General features: G+C 39.7%; 1 protein-coding gene across 1 annotated transcript in view; it reads right to left on the minus strand.

Annotated features, from left to right (window-relative positions):
* Nucleotides 1-4,812, minus strand: part of frem1b (Fras1 related extracellular matrix 1b) — a 36,473-nt gene extending 31,661 nt beyond the window's left edge. Inside the window, exons 1-2 of the mRNA XM_087784666.1 lie at nt 4,744-4,812; nt 22-290 (exon numbers count right to left, since the gene is read on the minus strand). Of these exons, the coding sequence (XP_087640792.1) occupies nt 22-261 (240 nt within the window). The 5' untranslated portion in view covers nt 262-290; nt 4,744-4,812. The remainder of the gene's footprint in view (nt 1-21; nt 291-4,743) is intronic.
* Between the last annotated feature and the right edge of the window lie 8,271 nt (nt 4,813-13,083).

Genomic DNA, 13,083 nt, shown 5'->3' on the forward strand with positions numbered 1-13,083 from the left:
TGCACGAGGGCGGTTCCTCACCTGCGGGGTCAACCTGCCGACCCTCTGAGTGACCGGCTCGTTCATCACCACCTCCACTTTACAGTCCGCGGTGGGATCCACGCTGACCTTCAGCTCCCTCTCCGTGATGAACGCGGCGCGACCTCTGATGACCTCCACTCCGGAGTTGACCACCACCAGACTTCCACGGCAGAGCGCCGCGACGGTCAGCAACACCAGGCCGCTGACAATATCCATGATTCTCCAACCGAGTGGTTTCATAAATACATCTCAGTCAGACCTTCGTCAACCTGAGGACGACAGTTGGAAACATTTTATCGTTTCTGAATCAGAACAAAACAAATCTGAAACAGCTTTATTTATACTCCATGTGTTAACATAAATAAAATACATGTTTTTTTTCTCCAGCTGTTTGTATCTCCGAATAATTTGTAGCAGATGAGGAGATTTTTCTAATATAAAAGAAGCTAAAAAGCCATTTTTCAGCATTAAGATGCTTATATTTACCTACAATTTTTTTTTTAGTTTATTCGTAAATAGATTATAGAATCAATATTTGACATTACATCTACATCTCTGAGGTACAGTGCATCAATGTAGTATTAGTATTCAGTATTTATGTAGTGTATTCTGGAAGATTTCACTTGATTAAAGAAATCATAAAGATGTATTATTTTACCATGTTTAAAATTTAAAATGAAACATGAACATTTTCAAGTGACATTCCACACATTTTTATTGTTGTTTTTCTAAAGCAACTTGCATGATGGATATATATTTTTGGGGGGCACAGGGGGTTCTTTTGTTATAGATTTTAATTGTTTTTTTTTAAATATATTTCACTTTGTCAGGCCACTTACTTTGATGCTAACAGAAATATTTAAAGTTTAAAATATTACAATTAATTTAGTTATTTATTATTGTTTATACCTTGTGTTATCTCTTTGTCAAGGTGATCCGAGGGCCTGAAAGCAGATGTAACTGTTGCATCACTTGTGTTGCCTCTGGGTCAAGGTGAACGACCTCCACCACAGCATATGTAATTTGTAAGACAGGAAGTCATCCCTAAATCGAGGGTTACAATAGGTGGTTGTTCTCCACGAACCAGGGTGGGGTCTGTGGTTCTAGGAACTGAGGTGACTCACAACGCTTAACTTGTTAAGGTTGACATGTTTCAAACACAGATGAAGGTTTCCAGACTAAAAGTAACCCCGTTGTGACATCATCAGAAGTACTAGGTCCTGACATGTTTCTGTGTAACTTAGTTAAATTGTCTTGTAATTATGGAGTTATTTGAATGCTAGCTCTGAAGAAGCACATACTGTGTAATCTCACTGGGACGCCCGGAGTCGGGGGACTCAAGCGGGGCCTCTGTGAAGTGATTTACCAGCTGGTGATGTGACTCAAACTGTGTCCTGAGCTACACCTGAAGATGTCTTTAACTTCTACATGCAGCCAGTGAACTCTGAGGCCCACATTATCCACTGGATCAGGGGTAAAAGCTTTAGACACCAATATGAGGATCCAATGACATGACACTGACAATCTGATCCAATTTTGGAATGGAATGGAATTATTATGTTTCACACTGAAAATATTTCCATGATCAGATTAGTGTGAAATAGTTCAAGGGGAAGAATATCTATATATATTATTTTTAAGGTTCTAAATGCTTAGGGAAATAAAAAACTTCTAAACATACTTTGAAATTCAAAGTGGGAAACACAGTTATTTCTATCTGTTTTGACCTTCAGTTTACAAACAAACTCTGTTTTAATTCTAGAAACATGTTTTTTAATCCAGCAAAAGTGTACAGAAGAGCCAAGTATGTGTTTCTGAGAGAAGTTATTAAATGTCACATTCAAGTAACTCTGCAAAAGGAAACTGCAGTGTTCCCCTCCAAGAACTTATGCCAGATCGTAACGTTTCCAGCCCAAACACAACATAATCCAGAAACCAAAACAAATAAACCTCCATTGTGCTAAAGAGTGAACAATAAGACACACACTCTTTGTTATAGCCTGACATATTAAAAATAAGCCCTATTGGGTGGAAACATGGCTTTCTATTCTTTAATGTCAATGTAAACAAAAACTCTTTTGAAAATGATGCTTTGTTACTTGTTATCCATCTGTGTTTTTTTCAATGTTTTAACATCCTTAAAGCGATTCTATGCGATTTTTAGTCGAGCGACGACAGTGGACTGAAATGATAGTGTTTAGCCCGACGGGAGACCACATTTCCCATGAGCACTCGCTAAACATCGTAAAATTTGCCATGTCCCGGTTCACATTCGATTGTCTGAATAAAAGATGATAATGATGAGGTAATGAATCAGATTGCGGATAATGAAATATCATATGTGTTATGATGGCTTTTGTAAACAACATAACTTTAACTTTGTTTTTGTACCGGAATTCACCCCTTCCTCCCACCACATCCCCAAGAATTTTTACAGTGAAAATAAAAATCACACAAAACACCTCAAGTCACAGTATATGAGTCAATCAACTAGTTTTAAGTTGATGTGTCATCACAAGTTTTATGAAAATATTTTAGTACAAAAATATTAAGGTAACCAAAACTACCTAGAGCTGCTTTAAAGTAAAACTAATGTGTTGACTTAAGTGTGTCTTAAATAGATCTTGTCCAGCGTGATCAAACCAGGAAGTCTCCGCCTCTTAGCAAGATGTTCTTCGCTGCTGCAGGAGGAGCAAAGCCCGTTATTACGTAATAATGGGCTCCGTTCTTGTAACTTCTCTTTCTGCCGATGTTAAACTTTACAAAGTTACAACGTTAAAACGGAGCATCGTCATGAGGAGGGACTTACTGCATCTTGGAGAGGAAAACTTCAACATTTGAAACATGAGAGTATAAGTCATGAGAGTTGGGTTTTCACATTAGTTGCCCTTTAAACAAAGTGTTGATGATTGGCCACTGTTGCATGATTTTATTCATGTTATTGGTTCTATATTAGTTCTATTTTTAATACACAGCAACAGATTATGAGTTTCTCACCAGTCTTACATCTCTCATGGTTGTCTTGCTAACTATTCCTTGCACTACTATCTTCTCGTTCATGACATCACATATCAACTGTCGTGAAAAATAAATACCAAAACCAATTTCTTTCACTTCCTGACAGAACAAATCCTGTCTTCCCTCGATAGACGTGGTGGCAAAGTATTCAGTGACAAAAAAAGCTTATTTACAAATGTAGCACCACGGCACTCTGCATCTGGGAGGTACCTTTGACTTGCCACGGCTCGCCTTGTAGAAACCCCCTCATTGACTAGCTTTGAAGCAGAAAGCCGAAAGAATCACAAGAGTGTCAACTTTCAGAGTAAACCAGCGAAACACTGACAGGTATTTTGAAGTTGCAATCTAACGAAATACGATTTGAAAGCACATGTTGGCCTACTTCATTGTGGCTTTTTCTGGGGCAAAATACTTCCCATCGTCTTTCAAGTCACATCTAAAAAAAAAGGTCAATCTTCCTAGGGGTCTAAAGTTAGTGTAATGTCAAAACGGTGCATCACATTGTCATGATTGTATTTTCGTATCTAATGTGGAGGTAAAAACAAAAGTAAAATAATACTTAAACACCATCATCAGTTTCCTTCCTTCAAATCTGGGCTGTGATTGGTTCATTTGACTTGTCGACAACGCACAGATTTTCTAATTGTGTCGCAACAGTTCATAATAGAAACTCTACGTCAGACGTGTCAAAAATCCACTACAACGAGGAGACAATTTTGGCAGTAAAATCATGGCCACAATGTATATTTACCAAACTGTCAAATGTGTGGAAGTACGATCTTCCTCTCTCTTTGCGCTTGATGGATCTACTGACTCCTTTAAGAAACATCTTAAGACGTTTCTATTTGTTCAGGCTTTTCCTTGAATTTCTGGAACTCCTGTGTTGTTCTCAGTATTATCTTGATCTTTAAAATATGTACTTTTTTGAGTATTGTTTTGATTGTTTAAGCGCTTTGTGACCCTGGTCTCGAAAAGCGCTATATAAATAAATATTACTTACTTACTTACTTACTTAGTATGCGTTGGATTGTACTATTTTACTTTCGTACTTGGAAATTATATGTGTTTTTCCTCCTTCATCCAACTAATATCTTTGTCAGTTCTACTCATACTGAAAGTGTGTATAATCTCTTATTTATCTTAAAGACTAGAATTGTTGTAGATCACAATATCAATGAATTAACAACTACACATTTAGTTATATGTATTTTAAAGGCAATAACTATGGTCAACTTTACAGCCATTGGCCTATTTTGTTCTTTTAAAATGCAAAAAAAAAAAGTTTCTAGAAAACACATAAAGTTGTTCAACTATTGAAACAACCACAAAGATTTCATTTTCTTAATCTGCTGACCACTAGGTTATGGTTGTTTCCTTACAGCTGAGAACCAATCAGATAGCAGGATCTAAAAACATCTTTATGTTTTCAGCAGGATCTTGTCAGGACGGTCACTTTCTGCTTCGTGACAACAGGTAGCAGCTGCAGCCGCGCAAGGAGAGAGGAGCCGAGAAAATGTTTTAACAAAGCTTCTGCTAATCACTTCCTGGCCTGTAAACCTGAGAAGACACACTTCTGTCAGTGTGTGTTTCCGCGGAAGTGTTGCGGGATTGGGACGCAGCCAGAGACAAAGTACAAACCCCGTAATTCCAAAGTTTGTGTAACAGTCGCTTCAAGAGTTTGGTATGAAGTTCTCTGGCACCTACCTTGAGTTGTTCTCTCCTGCTTCTGCCACCGTCTTCCTCACCTTCTGCAGAGAGGAAGAGGAATGCTATCACACACTTCACACTGGCTGTTAGCTGACACCCCCCCCTTCCCCACTAAACTCCACAGCCCCCTGTCACGCCAAGACTTCTGGCATCCCACAACAGAGAGAGATAGAAAGAACAAAGAGGGAGCTTCCTCAACTGGTTGAGCTTCCAGTCAAAGCCAAAAACTGAAATCAGCGAGCGAAGACGAGAGATCGAGCGGCAGGAAATGTGCTGTGAGGGTTCCAGGACTTTTATTTTTGCAGCCCCCCTCGTCCCTCCTCAGCCGCTTTGCCTTTACTCCTGTGTGACGCAGATCCATGTGAAACTCCTTCCTCTCTTTGTTGCCCTGGTTTTCACATCAAAGGCCTGAACATACTGAACTGGAATTACCTCGGAGCCTCGGGGGGTGGAAGTGGTCGAAACATGCTCCGGATGAGCCGACAACTAACTGACACTTTTGTCTCCACACTGACTGATTATGAGAAAAGTGATTTTCCCGCATGATCAGAGAAGTCACGGCTTTATGTTTTACTTCCTCCTCAACGACTTCTTCAGTTTCTCTAAACTGTTCCCCGATGTAAAATTTCCTGAGCGGTTCTCCAGGTGTGTCTGCTGTGTTCGTTACTCCTGCTGACACACACACACACACACACACACACACACACACACACACACACACACACACACACACACACACTCACACACATTCACACACACAGCTTTACATCTCCACAGAGTTGACCTGATGACCTAAGACAAACACACAAACATACCTGTGAAAACACATACCTGATCATACACATACAATAAGCACATAAACAAACACACACAATCATAGACACACACATAAGTACACTCAAACACACAGCTACCCTCTGTCATCAACAAGCAGACGTACACAAAACACACTCAAACACACAAACACACGGATATCCACAAGCAAACACACAAACACAAACTTAGGCATCAACAAGCACACACAGACAGACTCACGCACACACAACACAGGGGTCCACAAACACACACAAACACACATGCACAGACCCAATCACACACACACACAAACACACACATAGGCATCAACGATCACACACACGCTCAAAAAGACTCACACATGTGAACTCATATACATTGATGCACACATACACACACTTAGAGACACATTCACACTAACAAGAAAAGTACACACAACAGCGCTGACTCACAATAACTAAACTAAACACACACAAACATAAACAACGGCATCATCTGATCTACTTTAGCTAATTAGTGAAGTGTGACATGTTTTAGTTTTACTTTGGGGGCTGTTTAACTTTAAAAACATATAATACTTACATTATATTAAATGAATCATGTTTAAAAATGTACTTTTAAATAATTTTGAGAAATAATTTATTGACACAAGATGTAAAACTAAAGGCATGAGGGCTAAAATCTGGCCCTGAAAAGTCATTCCTCGTGTCCCACTGGTTGGCTGTTTCAAAATCTATGTAACTTAATGTTCATGTTGATATGGTGTCTTGTAAATATGTCAGTGTATAAGATAAGATACGGAGCAGACATTATGTCAACAATCTTTCAAAGAATATCTATAAAAAATTAATCTAGTAATTAAGATAGACTGAGCCATGAGGCAAGAAGTGAGAGTTTGGTAAATATACACGTTGTTCGTCCCACTACTTGTCTGCTAAAATATTTTGTCCCCTCGTATGATTCAGCTTGACACCCTTAAATTAGAAACTTACCATTTACAATAGAACTAAAAAAGGTGACAAAAGCCCTATCAAATATGAAAAAAAATGATCATCATTTCAAGTTAAATCAACTCTTAATTTATTTATTTTCTTTACGTAGAATATGAATTACAAATTCTACATTCTGAAGCAAATGTAATCAAATATATGGGATTACAAATCTCAGGTTTCCCCAATGTGAATAAGAATAAAGGTATTATCTTGTTTTTTCTTATTTATGTCTCACCATAATCATCATCTTTGAGTATTTTAACTTAATTTTAACTTTACTTTAATTTTATTTAACAATCAGCAATAAAGTTTATATTTTTTTTAAAAACGAAAACTATACATTTTTATTATTAAAACATTAATTATTAATTATTAATCTAGAATTAAAGTGATACTAAAGATAAATCCACGAAAATTAATTTTGAAATGAGTCACATGTTTAAATCTGTCTGTCAAATAATCTGCCTCTGTAAATTCAGAACCAGATCGAATCCTCTCTGTGTTGAATACATTAGCTCTACTCTGAGTTTCCTCCAGATGACTGAGCTCCTCATTGAGCTCTTTTCTTCTGCCTCTTCTTGTTATCTTCAGCGATTCCTCCTGCTTCTGAATAACTCATCACCAACGAAGGACCCCGGCACGACCTCGGCAGCGAGGGGTCAGCTGAGAAAAGTTCTGGTCCTGTCAGATGCGATCGAGGTTCTGCGGGAGGCTCACACGTCGCCGCCGCTCTGACTGACTTCCAGTCGGCCGTCCGGCTTCTCTGATCAGTTGTGACTGCTACCCTTTTGCGTGGTGACTCCAGAGATGGCCACAGCGCCTGGCTCGCTGCCCACCTCAGGCCCCGCCGGCCCCTGTCAGCCTGACGCCGTGACTCCTCAACAGCCTGAAATTAATTCCTCTTCCTCACTGACCCGTTATTAAACCCTGGATGAGACCAAGTGGGCAGCGAGGAGGAAGAGGAGGAGAAGGAGGAGGAGGAGTTGCTGGCCTAAAAAAACTTGGAGCTGTGGATGTCCTGGGTGTGGAAGCATCAGAGGTGCAGAGGTGGGGCGAGGCCTTCGCTCCGCTGGCGGCCAACAATATCTAACGGCTCCGTGTTTCGCCGGGAAACGCTCCAAAGCACTTTGAAGGAGTTTTTGTGGAGTTGGGTAATTAACAGGTAAGCAGCCCCACTCCAAGATTTCTGTGGAGCCGCTGAGCCGACGTTAAAGAAGTTTTGGAACGCTGCTGCGCCGCGTTGGCAGCCGCTTCAGAGCGAGAGCTGCTGCCAGCCTCGTGGCGTTCGCTCGGCTCGCCGCCGTCGCCGACGTCCACGGGCAACAGAATCCCTCCAAGAGGAGACGGAGAGATGTCTTTATTAAAACATTCAGAGTCAAGACCGCCAGACTAGATTTTCTCAGGTCTAAAATCCACTTCACCTCCAAGCTATGTACCCAATCTAAAAAGCGTTTTTTCATCATTAAATGTAGTCATTTAGATGTTGACGCAATAAATATTCCGTTTTGACTTCATAGAGGATTTTAAGAATGAAGATACACTGCTCTGTGCCCTGAACAGGAAGTAGAACAAACAAACGTGGAAAATATCCTCTTTCCCCAGGTGCTTTTTTCTAATGTTGATGACTATCTTTTGTGGTGTAAAACAAAGTTTTCTACAAAAATGAAGACATTGTACCTCATAAAAGCTTTAAATGAGTCAATATTTTATTTTTGCTGACTAAAGGAAAAAAGTATTGTTACGCTGAATAAAATTCACTCACAATAAGGCTGTTTGTGTTGTATATTAAAAGAGTAAAATTAGATTTGAGTAAATTCACTGAGAAAATGAAGTTTATGTCTCAGATATTCATCCGTGCTACAGGAAGGAGATATTTCTACATTCTTTTCTGCCCAGTGTCAAGATATTGAATAAATAATTATTAAATCAAATTATTGATTTATTTTTTATTATTGTATTATTATTATTATGTTATTATATAATCATACATAGTATATAGTTTCTTTTGTGAACCTGCCGTTGTATCTCATATAATATAAAGAAGGAAGGGAAATCATAATTGCAGATAAAGTTCTCAAAAACTAGAATTAGAGAACAAAAAATATTAACATTTAACATTTTAAAACAAGTCAATAGTCTCAGTCTTTATATATCATAGGTTGATGCAGCAGTAACTGTAGCATAAAGTACAACTTTGAGCCATCTGGGCGTCATATTTTATTAATTAAATTAAAAATGACTTTACTTGACTTTTACTTACAGTGCAAAAAGCATCATGCATATGACACTATATTTAAAAAGAATGAGTATTCAGTCAAAAGTAATAAGTCAAAATGAATTTTTATCAAAAGATTTTTGGTATATCTGCTATCACACTTTTTTACAGTGTAAAATCATATCCAGCTAAACACCAAAACACTGTTTTGAAAGAAATATCTATCCAATGCCATGCAACAGACTGGCGTCCTGTCCAGCGTGTCCCCTGCCTCTCGCCCTGGGATAGGCTCCAGTTTCCCCGCAACCCCGGTAAGGGATAAAGCAGTAGACAATTAATGAATGAATGAATAAACTCATACACGAGTCAAGTGTCTTTTGAATCATTTCATCTTGGCTCCATAGAAAATGCCTGTGACCCTTGTGTGATACCACAAAAGTTTAAAAACGCGCTTTATTTGATGCATCAATCTAAAAATGTAACCAGATTTTTTTAAATTTAGTTGAACAAACACACATTTCCTTCCCTCATGTGTAAACTAGAACAGACTAGGCCCGGGGGCCACATGCAGCCCTTTGGCCACATTTATGTGGCCCTCATGAAGAGTAAAAATGTTGTCTGTTTTTTATTTTATTATTCATAAACACAACTGGGTGAAGTTCTTTGTACGTGGGGAAAAAAGAAATGTTATCTTCATCTATAAAAAATCTTGTATGTGTTTTATGGTTTATGTTTAAATAAAAGCTTTTTGTCTTTTTATTAATTTCTTTGGCTTGAGGGCTTCCCAGTTGAAAATGTGGTCCCTTGGAAACTGTATTAGCCCACCTGTGCTCTCGAGATCCAGTAAGATCTGCAGCAGAGGAACTTCCTGAGAGTTGAACTTTGAGACATGAAGTGTGGACGCACTGACGGCATCTAAATGTCATCTCTCAGCCCCATTAGTCCCGTTTTACAGTCATACCAGTGGAGGTTCAGAGTCACACTGGAAACCTGTCAGCTTGAATACATCAGCGCTGGTGATTGACTGACACCCTCCCCCGGGATGTGGGGGGAGAGGGGGGAGTTGTCGAGCGGTTGAGGGGGGTCAGAGACGGATCAAACACTCACGTCGGCCTTCAGCGTGACCTGCAGGATCAGGTGAACGAAAAGAGGGAGGCGGAGCTAGAGTCCATCCCTGTGGTAGGTCGGGGAGGTTTGGGGGTCTGACCTTCCCGCCCGACGGGGGTGAGGAGGGAGGAGCTCAACCTCAGATTATGCAAATGAAGCGTGGCTTTGATGCAAAACAAGCCGGACTGGCCGCTAATGTTTCTCCAGTCGTGAAAGGGCGAGACTCCCTGGGAGAAATACCAGGAGACGAGAACAGGGGTCGGGTATGTGGGGGGGCGGGGGGGGTGAAGGACTTTGTCTAATAGCTGCACGGGCGCTTCCCGCAGCGTAATACATTATCATATTTCCACGTAATTAGTTGGGTTTTCCACATGAAATGAGGAAGCGGCTCGACGGTGCGTTCACTGCCCGCGAGGACAGCCGGCCTCCTCGCCTCTCTCTCCTCCTCCCCGACTCCGTTACTGGTACATGACCTCTCACCCTCCGCTGCACTGTCAGCCGCCCGTCCACACGCACACTCATGCGCTGGTAAACGGTGTCAATGGATCTGATTATGCCGTAAACGCCACCATTAGAAGGGAGAGGGTGAGGTAACCGAGGCCTTCAGGGTTCTTGGCAGTCGGTCTTATATCACAAACAAAACATATAAATATGGAAACATGATTATTATTTTTTGGAGACGCACTAATGTCTCATCTGACGGCCCATTACACCTCTGGAGCCCGACCAGACAGTCGACGGTTCCAAATGGTGTCATTTATCTCTTGAATTCATAGCTTCATGAACCAATAATACCACCATTAATACTTCAATCTAGAACTATATGAGGTGGAAAAGTTAAATAGAACTTAGATTGATACTTAGATACTTAGAATGAAACTACTTAGATTGACACTAACAGGCCCCTCAACCATTACAGTTAACCAACTTTGATAAAATTCTGTAAATCTTAGCATTACTCCGTATGTTATACACATTCTAAATGGGACGCATTTGATTTTGTGGGGGAGGTGGGTCTCCTTTTGCAGCCCCTGGACAGACAAGAGGAGAGAAGAGAAGGGGTCTTCCTGGGAATGGGCTTAAGAAGCGAGGTAGGGCCTTGAGATAGCAGGTTGTGGAGTCTGAGTAGAGAGATCTGTTTCCTAATTTTTGTTAAAACGAGGATGTGCCAATGAATGGGCACATTATATATATATATTTATATATATATAAACCCAAAACAATATATAGAAAGATAAAAACTACCTAGGGTCATAAATTAATCAATATAATTCATATTTATATTGATTTTATTTGAATATTTACAATATTACTCGTTAAATAACTGTGGATAATATGACAGAAAGGCACTTTATTTCAAAATAGTTGTTAAATTTCCTATTTTTTATGGGAATATAGTATTAAAAAAAACAGCACAACATAAAAGAAAGAAAACGAATGCACATACTGTAACTAGTAGGGATTATGGATGAAGTTCTTCCCCAAAAAATCCAGCCATATATTTGATTACATTTGCTTTAGAATGTTATTAGATTAGTTTAAGATTAGAGAAATTAAGAAACATAACCACACTTCTCACATACACAGAAAGTAGCAACGTAAAACCATCGAGGATAGCTAAGTGAAGTGGAAAAGTTTAATTTGATGTTTGTGCAACTTTGCCTGTCGCCGTCTTCACCTCAAAACACCTCCTCTGAATGTTGCTTTTTTCTAAATTCTCCCTCTCTTTACGTGAATCTCAGCGTAGCCACAAACTCCTTTAAACTTTTCTGACAAGACATCGCCGTGCTCTCCATCCATACCCGGGGGTCCTGCTGAAACGATGCCATGACTCATGCTGGGGGAGAGCGAGGAGCCCGGGCCGGATAGATGGATGGATAGCTGGACGGACCCGGGGCTAGCAGAGGCTGAGTGTTAGCGGCGGCAGGCTGGGTTGCGTGAATCCCACGAAGCGCGCTCAGTGAAGCAGCAGGCGAGCAGTAGCTTCAGATTAGCTTGTCCGGGCTGGAGAGGAGTTGGCTGCCGTCCGGCCTTCATGCATCATCAGCCAGATCCTGTCCTGTCCTGCTGTTTCTGTGTGTGTGTCGGCTATATTTGGAGCGCAGCCCTCCGTCCACTCTGTTTACTTTGAACAGGACATCATCTTTCATATTCCTCTTCCCTCTGATCCCGCTTTTACTAAATGAATGATCGAAATTTGTCTGATCATGTTTTGATTGAATGAAAAACCAAAGGCATGGAAGATCACAACCTTTGCTTTGCTCTGAAAATTTGCATTTTCTGCTCAACCTTTGAAAATAACTGAGCACACAAACCTTTCTAGCGTGTAAAACATTGATAACATAAGCAACCAAATGTTATTTTTAAATATTTAGATATATATACTGTACATATATATCGTCTACTGCTCACTTACATGAACGCAACACTGATGCTTCAGTAAGACTAGCTATTTTACCAACAATCTTAGCGACAACTGATTGGTCACTACAGTACTTTCTATTTCTCTATTTCAATTGTTATGTCAAAAGTGATTGGTTGGCAAAGCATTTGGGAGCTCACCATAACTGAGAGGGTTGTTGAGACAGATGGGACCTCATGTGCAATGTTGAGTTTTACAAGTTCAATATTTAACATTCACTTCTTTGCAAGAACAGAAGATGTTACGCGATTTATAGCACAAACATTAGCTACAATCCTTGTTTGTGAATTCATTGAATGTTTGCCTTGGTTTGAGTTGGTAGATCATGAATCTCCAAATCATGAAAACAACATGGATCAGATTGGAATCACTTTACCACCCTCTACTAGTCACAGTGTAGAACAAGTCTGGTTGATGAAAGCACGGGTGTTGTCCCACTGGATTGTCAGAACTAGAAAATAAGCTGCTGCGAGATAAATCAAAACATTATGAAGACAAGAACAGTGTAAAGCAGACTAAAAACAACACAGCAGCCAAAAATGAAAGCTGTAGCATATTTTTTTCCACAAACAAATAAAGGAAAAACTATAAAATGTCTATGTATGATTTATACACATGAGATTAAAAAAAAAAACCCTCATAGCTGCATAAAATTGTAAAATCTAAAGATCTAGGGTAGCAACCAAAAAAAACAATTAAGCTAAAGCTATATCCAAAAAAATATTAGGAGAAATCTGCAAAAATACAGAAACAACAGCAAAGCAAGAATAAAATACAAATCAATTGAGTTAATGGGGGAAGCAGAG

This window comes from Callionymus lyra, chromosome 2, assembly GCF_982586985.1.
Source record: "Callionymus lyra chromosome 2, fCalLyr1.hap1.1, whole genome shotgun sequence".
Classification (NCBI taxonomy): Eukaryota; Metazoa; Chordata; class Actinopteri; order Syngnathiformes; family Callionymidae; genus Callionymus; species Callionymus lyra.